The sequence below is a fragment of the Equus asinus genome, chromosome 25 (genome assembly GCF_041296235.1).
Source record: "Equus asinus isolate D_3611 breed Donkey chromosome 25, EquAss-T2T_v2, whole genome shotgun sequence".
In the NCBI taxonomy this organism is placed as follows: domain Eukaryota; kingdom Metazoa; phylum Chordata; class Mammalia; order Perissodactyla; family Equidae; genus Equus; species Equus asinus.
Genome location: NC_091814.1, coordinates 53,242,925 through 53,260,067, shown reverse-complemented (window position 1 = coordinate 53,260,067; position 17,143 = coordinate 53,242,925). Strand labels below are relative to the sequence as shown.

The window sequence follows — 17,143 nt, the reverse complement described above, 5'->3', positions numbered from 1 at the left end:
GGCGGTGATTGGGCCGCCCCGCGGCGTGGGCGGGGCCCAGCGCGAACCTCCAATTTCTCCTTCCTGCCCTCGAGGCCATTTTGGAGAAGGGAAAGTGAAGCTGCACCGGCTCTAATCCGCTTTCACTTTGATCAGGAGGCCCGTAGTTAAAATGGGCTTTTCGGGCCTTCCGTGCCCCAACTAAAGATGACACCGCACAACTCTCTTGCTTCCTTCGGAATGAGACTCGTGAGCGAAAGACTTCAGACCTCAGCTTCTCTCTCTATTCCTCGTCTGTCCATAGAGAATTAAGGATTGGGCTAGAGTGGCCTCAACCCACTTTTCTAGGGTGAGGGCAGCTGAGGCGGATACCGGCATCAGTCCCCGGGGGTGGTCGTCGTCTCGCGAGAAAGGCTTAGAAGGGAGGGTGTCGAGAACGAGGAGAGGGAGGAGTCGCGGCCACCTCCGCCTCCACCTCCTCTTGGAGGGGGGCCGAGGGAGGGGACTGTTGCTGATCTCAGGATGTTCTGGGTAGTCTGAGAAGGAGAGTATGAGGCGAGCTCCGGCTCGGGTGCGGCCGGGCTTCGGGAGCGAAGGCGCCGCTGCCGCCGCTGTTTAAGTCGCCGCGCCCGCGAGGGCTGGCGCACGGATGGTGCCGGTGCGACTCGGGTGTTGATCCGCGTGTCCCCTCCCCCTCCTCCCCTCCCCCACGCGGTGAGCTCCCCTCCCACCCCGGCCCGGCCGAGCCATGTCTCGGCGTGGCTCCTGCCCACACCTGTTGTGGGACGTGAGGAAAAGGTCCCTCGGGCTGGAGGACCCGTCCCGGCTGCGGAACCGCTACCTGGGTGAGCGGGGCCCGGGCGGAGGCGCCGAGGTCGCCGCCCGGGGGTGGGGGAGGGGGCTTCGCCGCGGGGGCTGTTGGCGGTGGGACAGCGCCTCGGCGGGGGCGCCCCGAGACCCGGGCGCCGGGGGACCTCGGCCGGCCGCGCCGGCGCCCTCCCGCTGCCGAGCCCCCGTGCCTGCCGCCAGGCGCCGCCCTTGCTGGGTTGTCCTCGGGGGGCCGCCCCGGGGGCAGGCAGTCCTGGCAGGAACGGTGTTGGGGTCGCCTCTGGAGGGGGACTCGGGAGGACACTTGCCGCCCCCCGGGGCTGCTTCGTTGGGAGCAGAAGTTGACGCTTTTGCTCCTCTCCGGCGCGCGCCTCGCTCGGCCGAAGGACCTAAGTTTTTGTTGACCCCTCGCCCCTTCCCTCTCCGGAGGGCCAGGTGTCGGCTGCGCCGGGCGCCCACCCTCGGGGACTGGGCGCCGCGGGCGGCCACGAGCACAGGCCCCCGGGGTCGGCGAGCCCCCGCCCGGCCGCTCGGCCCTTCGGTTGGTTGTGAGCGCCGTCCGGGGGTGTCGGGTTTCACGTTCCTCTCTCCTCTCCTGTGAAAGGCACTTGGCGTTTACTGTTTCCTAGTTAAGCCTTCTAAAAACAACCTTCAACACTTGAGCGAACAGCAGTCCACTTTTTTTTCGTTTTGGATCCAGTGGTTTTGTGAGAATTCTGGGTCGCACCTGAGCTAACTCAGAAGTCCGATATCTTAGAGGTGGACCTGTTTAGTAAGGGTGTTTTCCAAGTTTCTTCCTGGGCAGTCTGTTCATTACTCTCTTTTATTTCATTCTTTTAAAATTTGAAGATAAGACGACAACATTCAAAAGTTTTTTTCCAATTTTGTCACTTTTTGCTAGGTATTTGTTGATGTCATTTGGTTTTGATTTGAAATCAATAAAAGAAAATGAAATCTCATTACACCTAACAGTTCTGGTGTGTAAATTATTTGCGAGGTTCGCAAGCATTTTTTTCTTATTCTTGTTTTTTAGTGTTGCAGGTGAAATAAGAATACATTCTCCTCGTAAAAACTTAGTAAAAATGAAGCAGAAATCCTTGTGATCCATAACAGTTTCACACACACACCCTGAGAGGTAACAACGTTATGTTTCCTGAGTATTCTTCAGGACCTTCTTTTACATTCTTACAAGCACATATGTACATGTAGAAATGCTAGTTTTGTGTTTGTGTGAGACCTGCATATATGGTGTCATATTGTGAACATTGTTTTGCAGCTTGCTTTTTCTGACTACATCTTGGAGATCTTTCCAAGGCGGTAAAAAGGATCTGAATATTCAGTCTTTTAAATTTGCTTAGTATTTAACAGCATGAAGGCACCGCAGTGGCCTCAACCTTTCCTCCTGAAATGGACGTTCCCTCTTAGCAACAGCACTGCCGCGAACATCCCTCTGCCTGCCGTTTGTGCGTTTGCTCTAGGCTAAGTACCTGGAGTGGTGATTAATCGTTTGAAAATTAAACACCGATAGAGAGTGCTTTTTTTAAACCAGTAACCAAAAAAGATGTGCAGGTTTTTTTTTAGTGTTTGTTCGCTGAGAAAGAACTTAATTTTAGTTTAATAAAACAAATTTTAATACTGTGTTCTGTAAGAATGAATTTATAATTTGGTTCTTTATCTCAGTTGGTTAGACAGTTAAGTACTTATATATAGGTTTATATATTAATGTTTTCTTCTGGTTAAGTTAGTTCACCTGTGTCTATGGCAGTCAGTTAAAATCTAACAAAACCATATGTTTTCTTTTTCACTCTGCTCTGACTCACTAGTGAGAGTGGCGTTTGTGCGTTGGGTGGAGAGGAATTGAAGAGTGAGAGTCCACTGACTTTAGTAGAAAGTCTAAATTATAGATGATCAAATGTGTATATACATAAAGGGAGTTCCTTATCTTAAATGATATTTTAAATGTGCTAACAATATGTACTTTATAATTAGCACATTCTTGAAACAGCTTCCTTTCAGTGTGGGTTTCTAAGTCTTTGAAAATAGCTTGCAAAGTAATTTCTTGGCCTTCGTAGACCTTCTGTACACCCTTAGTTAATCTAACTCTTCCACACCACAGTGCTAATCTTGATTTAGCATTCAGGACACAGCAAAATCCACATTTTAGTAGTGCCTGAATGAGATTTAAAAAAAATGATATTTTGAAGTACTCTTATAAACCTTTCCTTTTAAAACGTCCCAAGTCCAAGGGTTTTAGAAAGTAAATAGATCCTTTTTTTTTTGAGACTTCTGTTTAAACATTGTTTGTTTAACTACAGTATTGTAGGTTAAATATTTTTGTAATTTGTTTCCCTTATTTGTATTTCTAATAATGCGTTACTGCGAAAGAACGGTAAAACTGGTTAGAACAAATTGACAGATTTTTCTGTAACATTTACATTTCCAATTATTTCAGCATAACGTGTCTTTCCAATAGTAGTAGTGAAGCTTTGTAGGTGATTTTATTTAAATTTGGTTAATTACCTCCTTTCCTCCCATCAAGGGAAATTGCCAGTTCACAAAACATCCTTTTATGTTACGGGAATGAAGATAAATAATTTATCACACGTTATTTAGAAGAAAAAGATGTGTATGTTTACTTATGGCCCCCAAATTCACAAGATTCACCTGAACCAATAGAGACTTGTTTGGTCTAGCATGGGTTCAGAGGCCAGGCCAGGGCTTGTAATCTTTATGAGTCTCATCTAAATGTCAATGTAGGATTTATTTTTTTGAAGAGTGGTTGTCAGAGTCCAGAGTCAGGGACACCTGTAGGTTTAAATGTTTCAGAGTTTCTCAAGATACTCTACGCTAGCTGTCGAGGAGCGCTTTCGGAATTTAGTGATTATTATAACTTATCAGCCACACATATTTCGTCTCTGTATATACTTATACAGTTTGATAAAGATAAACGTTGCTTATAAAAGGACTGTCATTTCTGTATGTTTCCTCTTTTTATTCATATTTCTCTCATTTTAGACAGACTTGCCTACAACTTGAATTTACACTTTTAACCATTCTAAATTAAAAGACAGTAATTGACAAAAAAATAATTTAAGGGAACTTTTTGAGGGAGTTGTTTGCTATAACGTATAAACTGTTTAACATAAAATGTTTAAATAATGATTAGGCAGTTTCTTCGTCAGCTTGGGCTGCCGTAACAAAACACCATAAACTGGGCGGCTTATAAACAACAGAAATTTATTTCTCACAGCCTTGGCGGTTGGAAGGCTGAGCTCAGGGTACCCACATCGTCAGGTTCTGCCTCTGGTGAGGGCTTGCTTCCTGGTTCATAGCCATCTTTTCACTGTAACCTCACATGGCAAGGTGGGGAGCTGCCTCTGAGGGGTCTCTTTTGTAAGGGCTCTAATCCAATCATAATCACCTCCCAAAGACCACATCTCCTAATACTATTACCTTGGTGGTTAGGATTTTGACAAAGGAATTTTGGGGCGATACAAACATTCAGACTAGCAGGCAGCCAGTGACAACTTTATAGTGGAGATTGAAATCTCTTTTTGTAAGGGAGTTAGGAAGTCTGTGTCCTTCAAATATCATTCGAGTCAGTGTGTAGTGAAATGGATAATTTTGCATTTAGATTACTCTTTAACGTATTCCGAATACATCTACATTCAGGCTTACCAAGTTCTTCATACTGTGTTGCCAAGTTACAATATATGAGGGTCAGTAAATTTGACTTTTGCCTCTTTGTTAGCCACTGGGGAAAAGTTAGTGGAGTATTTGTATTTTGTTTCTTTAGTCTTGAAATCCATTGAAAGTTGCAAAGTGTATGATTTCAGTAGTGAAAAATGGCTGTCAAACATGGCCAAAGTATAGTAGAATATGCAGATAATTTTTAAAGGTAAGGCCACCAAAGGCATATTACCAGTCATAACAACTGCAGGCAACTGAATATGACTGCTGTGGATCTCATTCCCCTCCTATAGGATGAAAGTGCTTAGAAGGGATAAGAGCTGGTAGCATAAAATTTATGTTGCGGGTCTGTTTTAGGTCAGTGTTTTTCAAATGTTTTGACCACGATCCACAGTAAAAATGCATTTATGTGGCAATTTGTGATATACACACACAACTAAAATAAAAGATTCTCCAAATGATATTTAGCCTTACTAGATGGAGTACATTCAATTTTCTGTTCTGTATCGTGTTGTTAAAAGTGTTAGTGTTGACCTGGTAGCATATCCATTAAGGAGTGTTGGCTTAGGTTTGCAAAACTACTGGGTGGTGTGTGTTTTTACGATGGTAATCGAATGTTATCAACTCCAAGTTTAGGGGGGATACGTTTCCCAAGTCCTTGCAGCAGATTAAAAAAATTTTGTTTTAAACATTGCTGATGGCTAATAAAGAAGAGATATATAATGAAACTTCATTTTATTTATATCTTAGAAAACATAACTAGGGTATGACACTTTTAAATCCTCATTTCTTGGAAAATACCTATATTGGGATTGCTGAGTTGTATGATAATATTGTTAGAATTCTTTATGTATTCTTGATGGAAGTCCTTAATCAGATATGTCTTTTGCAAATATTTTCTCCCAGTTTGTAGCTTGTCTTTTCTTTTTCTTAACAGCACCTTTTATAGTTCATGCTTTGTGTGTCCTGTTTAAGAATAGTTACCTAATCCAAGGTCATAAAGATTTCTACTATCCTTTTTCTGGAAGTTTTCTATTTTTAACTCTTACATTTAGGGCTGTGAACAATTTTGAGTTAATTTTTATATATGCTGTGAGGTAAGGGTCAGGTTTCGTTTCTTTGTATATGAATGTGCAGCTGGTTTAGCACTTTTTGTGAAAAGGCTATCCTTTCCCCTTTGTTGCACCTCAATTGACCATATATGTAAGTCACTTTCTCTACCATGTTCCATTGATCTAGGTGTCTATCTTTATGCTAGTACTTCATGTCTTTATAGTAAGTGTTGAAATCAGCTAGAGTGATATTTTGAACTTGGTTCTTTTTTCCAAAATTATTTTGTCTATTCTGGGTTCTTTGCATTTCCATATGAATTTTAAAATCAGCTTGTTAACTTCTACTAAAAAGACCTTGGGATTTTGATTGGTATTGTGTTGAAGCTATACATTATTTCAAGGAGAACTGTAGTCTTTACTATTGAATCTTCCAATCTTTGACGGTGGTTTTTCTCTCCATTTGGGTATTCTTTCATTTCTCTCAGCAGTGTTTTATATCTTTCAGTGTACAAATCTTGTACATATTTTATTATATTTATCCCTATATATATGTTTTTAATACCGTTTTAGATGGTATTGTTTTTTAATTTCAATATCAAATTATTCATCATGGATATGTAGAAATACAACTGATTTTTTTTTAATTGTCCTCACATCCTGCAGCTTTACTAAACTTACTCATTAGTACTTATAAACTTTTGTTTTTTGCAATTTTTTGGGGATTTTCTGTAGATGATTATGTCACTGTATATTAAGAGAGTTTTGTTTCTTCCTTTTCACTTACATTCTTTTTTTTCCTTTTTCTTGCTTAACTGCACTGGCCAGGACTCTAGTAGAATCTTGAAGGGAAGTAGAGAGAGTGGACATCCTTGCTTATTCCTCATCCTTCAGTATTTCGCGATTAAATTAGTTGTTGGTTATAGGATTTATCCGATTGAAGAAATTCCCTTCTATTCTTAGATTGCTGAGAATGTTTATCATGACTAGTTGTTGAATTTTGTTAAGGTTTTTTCCTGTATCTATTGAGTTGATTATATGATTTCCCTTTCATTGATTCTGTTAATATGCTATATTAACATATTGGTTGATTTTTTTAATGTTGAGCCAACATTCAGTTCTGGGCTAAATCCTACTTCCTTATGGTAAATTATCTTTTATATATTGCTGGCTTCAATTTTGGTAAGAATTTTACGTCTGTGTTCATAAAAGATATTAACGTATAGTTTTCTTGTTATATTTTTGCCAGTTTTTGGTATCAGGATGATGCTGCCCTCATAAATGAGTTGAATGTGTTCTCTTTCTCTGAAGAGTTTGTGTAAAATTGAAATTATCTTTTACTTAAGCATTTAATAGATTTCAGCATTGAAACCCCATTGAAGCTGTCTAAGCTTGGAATTTTCTTTCTGGGAAGGTTTCTTTTTGGTACTCTATTTAACTTTTTATTTTGAGATAATTGTAGATTCATATGCAGTTGTAAGAAGTAATACAAAGAGATCCCATATACCCTTCAACCAATTCCCCCCAATGGTAACTGACATCTTGTGCAACTATATTATAATATCAAAACCAGGAAATTGACATAGGTAAATCTGTGAACTTTGAGATTTCCCCAGTTTTACATGCACTCATTTGTGTGTATTTAGTGCCAGGCAGTTTTAACAGATTAATTTTAATTAACTTTAATAGATGAATGTTAGTTTTAATTCATTAATGTGGTTGCCACCACATTTAAGATACAGAACAGTGTCATCACAATTCTTTGTGATACTTTTTTTTTTAGATTGGCACCTGAGCTAACATCTCTTGCCGATCCTCTTTTTTCTTTTCTTTCTCCCCAAAGACCCCCAGTACATAGTTGTATATTCTAGTTGCAGGTCCTTCTGGCTCTGCTGTGTGGGATGCCGCCTCAGCATGGCTTGATGAGTGGTGCTAGGTCTGCGCCCAGGATCCAAACCAGTGAAACCCTGGGCCACTGAAGTGGAGTGCATGAACTTAACCGCTCCGCCTCGGGCCTGGCCCTTGTGATACCCTTTTATAGCCACAGCTACATCTTTCTTTCCTTACTGCTAACCCCTGGCAACCACCAATCTGTTGTCCATCTCTGTAATTTTGTCATTTCAAGAATGTCATATAAATAACATGTGTGTAACATTATAAATAACAGCATGTAACCTTTTGAGATTGGCTTTTTTCCCTCGGCATAATTCCCTTAAGATCCATCCAAGTTGTTCTGTGAATCAATAGTTTATTCCTTTTCATTGTTGATAAGTGTTTCAAGATATGGTTCTATGACTTTAACCATTTACCTGTTGACAGATATTTAGATTATTTCTAAATTTTGACTATTAAGTGTAAAAGTGTTATATATAAACATTCATATATATAGGTTTTTGTATGGCTGTACGTTTTCTTAAGTTTCTTAAGTTTCATAAGTTTTCTCTCTGGGATGTGTCCAAGAATTACAGTTACTGGTCTGTATGGTAAGCACATTGTTTAATTTTGTAAGAAACTGCTGTACTCTCCCTGTCAGCCATGTATGAGTAATCTGGTTTCTTTGCATCATCACCAGCATTTGGTGTTACCACCGTTTTTTGGGTTCTTTGTTGTTTTTTGTGAGGAAGATTCACCCTGAGCTAACATCTGTGCCAGTCTTCCTCTACTTTGTATGTAGGATGCCTCCACAGCATGGCTGATGAGTGAAGTAGGTCTGCACTTGGGATCTGAACCTGTGAACGTGGGCCACTGAAGTGGAGCCTGCCAAACTTTAACCACTTGGCCACAGGGCTGGCTCCTAATGGCTGTTTTATATTTTAGAGATTCTGATAAGTAAATAGTCATACTTCATGGTTTTAATTTACGTTTCCCTAATGGCTAATGTTGAGCACAATTTTATGTGCTTATTTGCTCTCTTTGTAGTTTCAGTGAAATGTCTCTTCATGTCTTTTGCTCAATTTTTATTTGGATTGTTATTTTTTTTTTTACTGTTGAGTATTGAGACTTATTTATACAGTTTAGGTACTAGTCCTTTGTCAGATATGAAGTTTCCAAAGTTTTCTCCCAGTCTATAGCTTGTCTTTTCATTCTCTTCACAGGGTCTTTTGCAGAGTAAAGGTTTTTAACTTTGGTGAAGTCTAATTTATCAATTTTTCCTTTTATGGATTATGCTTTTGGTATTGTGTCTGAGAACTCTTAACCTATCCCGTGTCCTGAAGATTGTCTCCTATGCTTTTTCCCTAAAGTTTTATAGTTTTAAATATTTTCATTTAAGTCCAGGGTCCATTTTGTGTTAGTTTTTGTATGAGGTGTGCAGTTTAGCTTGAAGTGGGGATTTTTATGCCTATGAATCTCCAGCACCAATTTCTTGAAAAGGCTGTATTTTTTTCTGTTGAATTGCTTTTGCACCTTTATTAAAAATCAGTTGGGCGTATTTGTATGGATCTAGTTCTGTGTTCTCTATTTTTCTTTCATTGATCTGTGTGTTTATCCCTCTGTAAATACCACACTGTCTTGCTGATTGTAGCTATATGCAATGCCCTGTGGGAATTGGGACAAAGGGAACCCATGGGAACCTGAAGCTCATACTACTTGAGTGGTAAAATCCTTTGCCTCTGATTTAAGAGTCTGGTGTCTTCTGCCAGCATCCATGAAATGGTGGCAGGTAACTTGTTAGCCTACAAGTAGGCCAGACTCTTCATAGTTCTTGATAACAGGTGTGAGTTTGTTTTTATTTTAATTTGAGGGGGCTCAGTTTTTTTTACTTCCAGTTCTTATTTTATGATGGCTTTCACCTCCTATTTCTTGATGAAGTGCATTCAATTACTAAAAAGGTAGAGGAGGGGGGCTGGCCCCGTGGCTGAGTGGTTAAGTTCGCGCGCTCCGCTGCAGGCGGCCCAGTGTTTCGTCGGTTCGAATCCTGGGCGCGGACATGGCACTGCTCGTCAGACCACGCTGAGGCAGCGTCCCACATGCCACAACTAGAGGAACCCACAACGAAGAATACACAACTATGTACCGGGGGGCTTTGGGGAGAAAAAGGAAAAAATAAAATCTTAAAAAAAAAAAAAAAAGGTAGAGGAGGTTTACGTGAGTCTGTTCTGGAAGCACATTTTATGGGATGTGTGGATGAAGCAATCATTTTGATCTCCAAAGTCATTATCATGTCTCAGTGCGTGTTTTTATGTACAAGATTCATATATAAGTGTTCTTGCTAGAAGAACTTTGTCTCATGTCCCACTGCCATTTTCTCTAGACAGAAATGGCTAGAACTGTGTTTTCAAACCCAGATTTTAAAAATTTGGAGAAAGAAGTGTTTAGTACATTTTTTAGCATTTTAATGAATTTCAGTTGCTGTTTTCTTGTTAATTTGAATACTTTATTTCTTAACTCTTAATTTGTAATTTGGCTCAAAGGAAGAGATTCAAAAAATTTTTTATTGGTTTACTATGGTTAGCATCTTTTTAAAACCAAAAATTAGACTTGAAAATTTAATATATAAAGTACAATCTAGTTCATGAAAATACTCAATTTCTGTATGTTGTTTTATTCAAATAAATTTAGGAACCATAGAACATTCCCCCCACGCAAAAAAGAAAAATTCTTCAACCCATATGTTCATCCTTTACCTAGCCGTCTTACCAGTTATAAGCAAGGAGAAAGCAAGAAAGCAGTTTGGCTTTAAGAAGATCTTGATCTTTACGTTGAGTGGCAAGAAAACATAATAGAGAACTGTGTCTCTTGTGATGGTATACAGAGAGTATAGTCAAACATAATTTTGAGATCTCATCAGCATGATTACTTAGCTAATTATTGCTCTGCCAGATATTCATCTTCCTTTTATCACAGCTTTTGAATAAACATGAAGCTTTTTGGTTCATCTTTGGTAAAGATGATTCATTTCTTAAAGGGAAACATATTTCTCTTTTTTGTGCAGTATTATAACTGTTCTGCTATTGATGGATATTTAGGCTGATTTTATTCTTTTGCTGCCACATTTCGTTATTGTAAAATGAACTTTAACATATTTTAACATTTCTGAAATCGAGATCTGTTTAAAAGTAGGTGGTATCTTACAAAATACTGTTTGCCAACCTATTTAAAATGGAAAACCCTATGCCCCAGTTCCAGTCTTCTCTTATCTGCTTTCTCTGCTTTATTTTTCCATAGCACTTTCACCAAGTGACATTGTTTATTTTCTTTCAATAACCTCACTAGACGGGCAGGGATCTTTTTCTGTTTTGTTTTACTGCTGTATTCCTAGCTCCTAGAACACCACCTGGAATGAAGTGAGTACTCAGTATATTTGTTGAATGAATGGGTGAATGAAGGAAACATTTGAGTGTTTACTGTGGTCCAGACACTGTGCTAAGCATTTTTTGTCCTTGAGTGACTTACTCCTCACAATAACCACATGAGGTGGGTGGGCATTCATGATAACAAGGGCTAAGGAGGAGGTTAATTTGCCTAGTTATCACTCAGCTTATAAATAGAGGAGTTGAAATTAGAGCTCGAATCGATCTCATGCCAGATCCTAGGATCTTAACTTCACTGTTAGACTTTTCTCAGCAATGAATTATATGATTTATTTAGTTCTTTCTTTCTTTTTAAACAGGAAGAAGAGAATTTATCCAAAGATTAAAACTTGAAGCAACTCTGAATGTGCATGATGGCTGTGTAAGTAATCATTAATTCTTAACTATGAAGGACTTTAATACTAGGTGTTCAAATGTTTGATGAAATGCCCCAATCGTCTCAGAAGAGATTGTGACTAACTATAATAAAATGGGAGAATAAAGTTTTACATTAAAACATAAAAATACATTTTAAGTGTATGGGAGATTTTTTAAAGTGCAGATTAGTTTTCTAATATTTTCAAAAGGCTTCCATCTCTTTCACTCTACTGATACTGCTTTTGTGAGGGTCACTGGTAATCTTCATATCGTCAGGTCTGGTGGTCACTTCTTAGAAACTTTAGACATTGGTTGAACTCATCTTCCTTTTTGAAATATATTTTCTCTTGATTTCTGCTAACACCATACTCTCTTGGTTTTCTTTCTCTGTCATTGACTCACTGCATTTTCTCTGTCTTCTTAGCTGGCTCTTCTATTTCTTGACCTTCAAATGTTGGATGTACCAAGACTCTGTCCTGACTCCTTTCACCCTCTTTTCTTCTCAGCTGGATAAGTGACCCTATCCAGTCCCATGGCTAAAAAAACATGACTTCCTCCTCTCCACTTCTTCCCAGACCTCCAGATTCATATACCCAACTCTGTACTTAACATTCCCAGTTGCATGTCTAATAGGCACCCCAGATTTAACAGGGCCAAACCATAGCCCTTTTTAATTTTTATTATGAAAATTTCAAACATGCTTTTCATATACTTATCAGCTGGATTTAGTAATTATCAAGATTTTGGCACATTTTCTTTTTCCATTTCATTTTTCTTTTTTTTCCTTGCTGAAATATTTTAAAGCAAATCCTAGATATATCGTTTCACCCCTCTGTGTAGCCTAGAAGCGATGGACATTTTCTTATGTAACCAAAATGTCATTATGTAATTTAACAAGATTGACTATATTTTTGGCATCTAATACACAGTTCATAGTCAGATTTTCCTCATTGTTTAAAAATGTCTTTTTATAGTTGTTTGTAACATCAAAATGGGATGCAGGCAAAGTCCGTGTCTTGGTTGCTGTGTCTCTTAAATCTTTGTTACTCTACAGCAGTCTTCCCCTTTGTTATCCCTGCCGTTGGTTTATTACAGAAACCGAGTCGGTCCTCCTATAGGATGTCCCACGTTCTAGATATTGGTTTGTTTTCTTGTGGTGTCATTTAACACTTGTTTCTGTATTCTTTGTATTTCCTGTAAATGGAAGTTACTTCTAGAGATTTGCTTAGATTCAGATTCAACTTTTTGGGCAGGAATATTTACAGGTGATACTTTGTGTTTAATATTATATCACATAAAAAAGGCACACAGTGTTTCGTTGTCTTACTTTTAGTGATGGTAAGATTGATCATAGGATTCAGGTGGCTAAAACAAGTACTTGATTTTCTCCCCTGAATCTACAGCCTTCTTCATTTTAGTAAATAGCGTCATTGTTCATCCAGCTATTTAAGCTGAAAAATTTTAACTATCCTTGATCTCTCTTTCACTTAACTTCCACGTCTAATCTAGCCACAAATAAATTCTACCTCCAGAATATATCTGGAATCCATCTACGTCTATCTTTGTGCTACCACCTAATTTATTTTCTTCTCTTGCCTGGGTTACTGCCGTATCCTGTCACTTGATCTTCTTTATTCCACTGAGGTCTCCTAATTCTTCCACTAATTCATTCAAAATACAGATCCTAGATTATCCATATAAATCAGGTCATGTTGCTCCTTTCCTCATTTTTTCCCCTAGGAAGTAAGACTTATAATATGATTGACAAAGACAGAAGGGTTGAGAAACGTCTTTATCAAACAAGCCCTATGGTTTGAATTTGCTAGGCTGGAGAGTCAGTGGACAAGTAAGGGGTAGCAGTTACTGAAAGTTACACTGTATTCGTTTATATTCATAAAGATATATTACTCCTGTTGCATTGGGATACCCTGTTTCATTACAGAAAGTTATCTCAACACTATACTTTTAAAGTGTTTGTTTTTTTAAAGAAATTGAAATACTAAAACAAATAAAGAAAAACCTCTGGAGTGTAAGGCTAGGGAAATCTGATTCTAACAAACACCTCCTGATGTTGACCTAGGTGATCCATGGATTGTACTTTGGAAAACACTGCTGCAGCTGCTAATCGAAAATGTGAAACTAGAAAGATCGCGTGGAAAGAAATTACAAAGTGAAAAGAGGGGCTAGGCCCTAACTCTAGGGAATTAAGCATTTAAAACTTAAGCAAAGAGATAAAAGTGTCTATAGTCCTTTCCCCCAAATGGTTATCTTTTTCCTATCCACAATTACGGAATTATAATTATGCTGTAAATACAATTTAGGTATATATTATTTATTTTAAAACTTAGAATCATTTTCGGGGGTTGGGGGTCAAAATAACATATGCACATGGTTAAAAGGGAACATAACAAAAAGTAATAGATGTGTCCCGCCCTCCCGTATTCCTTTCTTATTCTCCAAAAGCAACTTCTTTTAATCTTTTTTTATTTCAGCTCCTCTGGTGATTTTTTTCATGTCTCTACGTAATATTCTTATACTGATCTTTCTTCGTTGCCAACTTTGGACATTGTCAATTGATTTTCTGCTGTAATAGAGGAGGATTTAAGTTATTTTTACAGCTCTCACTTTCTAAGATTTAGGCTTCTCAGAATTTTTGTTACTCTTCTCAGCCTCTCCACTGGTCATTTTAACTTTAAACAACATAGATGAACATCCTTTTGTTTTTCTGCCTTTATAGACAGCATCCCTTGAGTCGCCCTCTTTAAGAGACATTTAATGCTTTCACCCTTCCTTCCACCTTCCTCTCTGTTTCACACCTCTGTGAGGTTTATATGCTTTTATGTTGTCAATGTTGGTTACATTTACCCTTTATTCTGTAGCCATTGTTATCTTTTGTAATTTGTCTATGTATTCTAAAAATCGAAATTCAGTATACAATGTTAATAAGTCTTATATGTATAAGTATTTTTCTTAGTTTTTGTTAAACTCTTCAACTCTTTAGGGTGGAAAGAAAATTTATGAATAAAATTAAGTAATATATCATCTGATCATGACACTTAGCTGCTCAAGACTCTCCAGGGAGTTTCCAGCTTAATTACGGTAAACCCAAAGGCCTGTTGCTTCTGAGCCCTGCATGATTTGGCACCTGCCTTCTTCTTCAGGTTCATCCCTCACTGTGTTCTCCGTGATACATATTTGTTCTAGTCGCAGTCATCTTTTTATTTTTCCTTAAATACACCACGTACACCTCTGCCTTATATATTTTATGCCTTCTACCTAGAACTCTTTCCCCACGTATCTCTGAAGCTTACCTCTCATTTCATTTAGCTTTCTCCAAGTGTTACCTATCAGAGCGTTCCCTGACCAGCCTAATTAAATAACTCCCCACCCCTGATCAGCATCTTTCTGTTTCTTTTGTTTTGTTTTTTCCATACTGCATATCACTGTCCAACATTATAATTATACAAACACACCTATTTATTTGTTCATAGTCTACACACCTGCCCCTCTCTGTCCCAGCACACTGGACCAAAAAAATATCTTGAGAAATTTATTCATCTAATGTCAAGAAGAGTGCCTAGCACATATATGGTATTTATGATTCATTCGTTGAAGAGGCAAATTGTGTGTTACATCTTAGGTTTTTTTGTCTTTAAGAACCTAATTAGGGTCAAACGTTTCTCCCTACCCACAGGAGAATTTTCTAGTGTTAATTTCAAATGAATCCTCCCATAAGGCACAATTGCCTTTATGATATTCTCAAGTTTTTCAAGCTCTGGATTCTATATCTTCCCGTTTTTAAATTTACTTTCAGGTTTTACTGAGTATATTCTCAAATATTTTTCTTTTTCTTTTTTTTTTTTTTTGAGGAAGATTAACCCTGAGCTAACTACTGCCAATCTCCCTCTTTTTGCTGAGGAAGACTGGCCCTGAGCTAACATCCATGCCCATCTTCCTGCATTTTATACGTGGGACGCCTGCCACAGCATGGCTTTTGCCAAGCGGTGCCATGTCCGCGCCTGGGATCTGAACCGGCAAATGCTGGGCCACCGAGAAGCGGAATGTGCAAACTTGACCGCTGCGCCACCAGGCCAGCCCCTCAAATATTTTTCTAAAGATGAGTAGAAAGTAAACTTTTCTTACAAGCTTAAACACATCTTTTCTGCTATCACACTGTTTTTTGAAATATTTTGTTGTTATTTCTGTTTTGCATTTAATTTTTAAAATAGGCACTACTTTCTCATGGTACAAAAATAAATTATATAAAAAGCGTACATTGAGAAGTATGGCTCCCCCTACTGTTCTTGTTCCAATTCCTTTCTGTTCCCTAATGCACATAACCACTTGTTTTAGTTTCTGGGATATCCTTCTATTCTCTTTTTTCCATCCTTAATGGAAATATAATTTACAAATAACATTATGTAAGTTTAAATTGTACAGTGGGACAATTGTTACACGTACATTGTGAAATGATTACCCTGATAAGGTTAGTTAACGTATCCATCACCTCACATAATTACCATTTTCTTGTAGTGAGAACATTTGATTTACTATTTTAGTATCTTTCAGATACATGGTCTTGTTAACTGTAATCACCATGCTGTACATTAGATCCCCAGAACTTATTCATCATATAACTGGAAGTTTGCCCTTTTTTGTTTTTAATGCTTTTTATTTTGTTTTTGCTGAGGAAGATTTGCTCTGAGCTAACATCTGCTGCTAGTCTTCCTCTGTTTTGTATGTGAGCCACCACCACAGCATGGCCACTGACAGATGAGTGATGTAGGGCCACACCTCAAACCAAACCTGGGCTGCTGAAGCAGATTATGCAGAATTTAACCACTAGGCCACTGGGACTGGCCCTGGAAGTTTGTACTTTTCAACAACATCTCATTTTCCCCACCCTCCAGCCTCTGGCAACCATTAATCTCCTCTCTGTTTCTATTAGTTGGGCATTTTTAAACTCCACATATAAGTGATAATCATACAGTATTTGTCATTCTCTGGCCCTCAGGATTCATCCATGTTGTTGCAAATGGCAAGATTTCCTTTTTCTTTTTAAATGGCTGAATAATATTCCGTTGCATATATACACACCACGTTTTCTTTATTCATTCATCTATCACTGGATACTTAGGTTCTTTCCATGTTTTGACTATTGTGAATAGTGATGCAATGAACATGAGGGCACAGGTATCTCCTCAAGATAGTGATTTCATTTCCTTCAGATAAATACCCAGAAGTAGGCTTGCTGGATCACATGGTAGTTCTATTTTTAATTTTTTGGGGAACCTCCATACTGTTTTCCATAGTGGCTGCACCAATTTACATTTTTATCAATAGTGCATAAGGGTTTCCTTTTCTCCACATCCTCACCAGCAATTATTTCTTGTCTTTTTGATAATAGCCATTCTAATAGGTGTGAGATGATATCTCATTGTGGTTTTGATTTGCATTTCCCTGATGATTAGTGATGTTGAGCACCTTTTCATGTACTTTTTTGGCCATTTGTATATCTTCTTTACAAAAATGTCTATTCAGATCCTTCATCCGTTTTTTAATTGGATTATTTGGGGTTTTTTGCAATTGACTTGTGTGAGTTTCTTATTTTGGATATTAACCCCTCATCAAATATATGGTTTGGATATATTTTCTCTCATTCTGTAGTTTACCTCTTTATTTTGATTGATTGTTTCTGAACATCAGTTGTTTCTGTTATTGTACAGAAGCTTTTGAGTTTGATGTAGTCCCACTTGTAGATTTTTGTTTTTGGTGTCCTTTCCAAAAAATCGTTGTCAGGATCATGGTCAAGAGGCTTTTTACTATGTCTTCTTCTAGGTGTTTTATGGTTTCAGGCCTTATGTTTAAGTCTTTATTCCATTTTGAGTTAATTTTGTTTCTTTTGCATGTGAACATAACGTTTTCCCA

At 38.3% G+C, this 17,143-nt stretch overlaps 1 protein-coding gene across 9 annotated transcripts in view; it reads left to right on the top strand.

Annotated features, from left to right (window-relative positions):
- Positions 1–62: 62 nt before the first annotated feature.
- The window catches only part of DCAF6 (DDB1 and CUL4 associated factor 6), a 147,228-nt gene continuing 130,147 nt past the window's right edge, over positions 63–17,143 (top strand). For 3 of the 9 annotated variants that reach the window (XM_070498138.1, XM_070498135.1, XM_014857629.3), the window contains exons 1-2: positions 467–824; positions 11,158–11,219. In XM_070498138.1, coding sequence (XP_070354239.1) covers positions 728–824; positions 11,158–11,219 — 159 coding nt within the window. In that variant the 5' untranslated portion in view covers positions 467–727. Of the gene's footprint in view, positions 329–411; positions 825–11,157; positions 11,220–17,143 lie in introns of those variants that run through there. The other 6 variants (XM_070498141.1, XM_070498140.1, XM_070498142.1 and 3 more) reach the window with 5 other exon arrangements.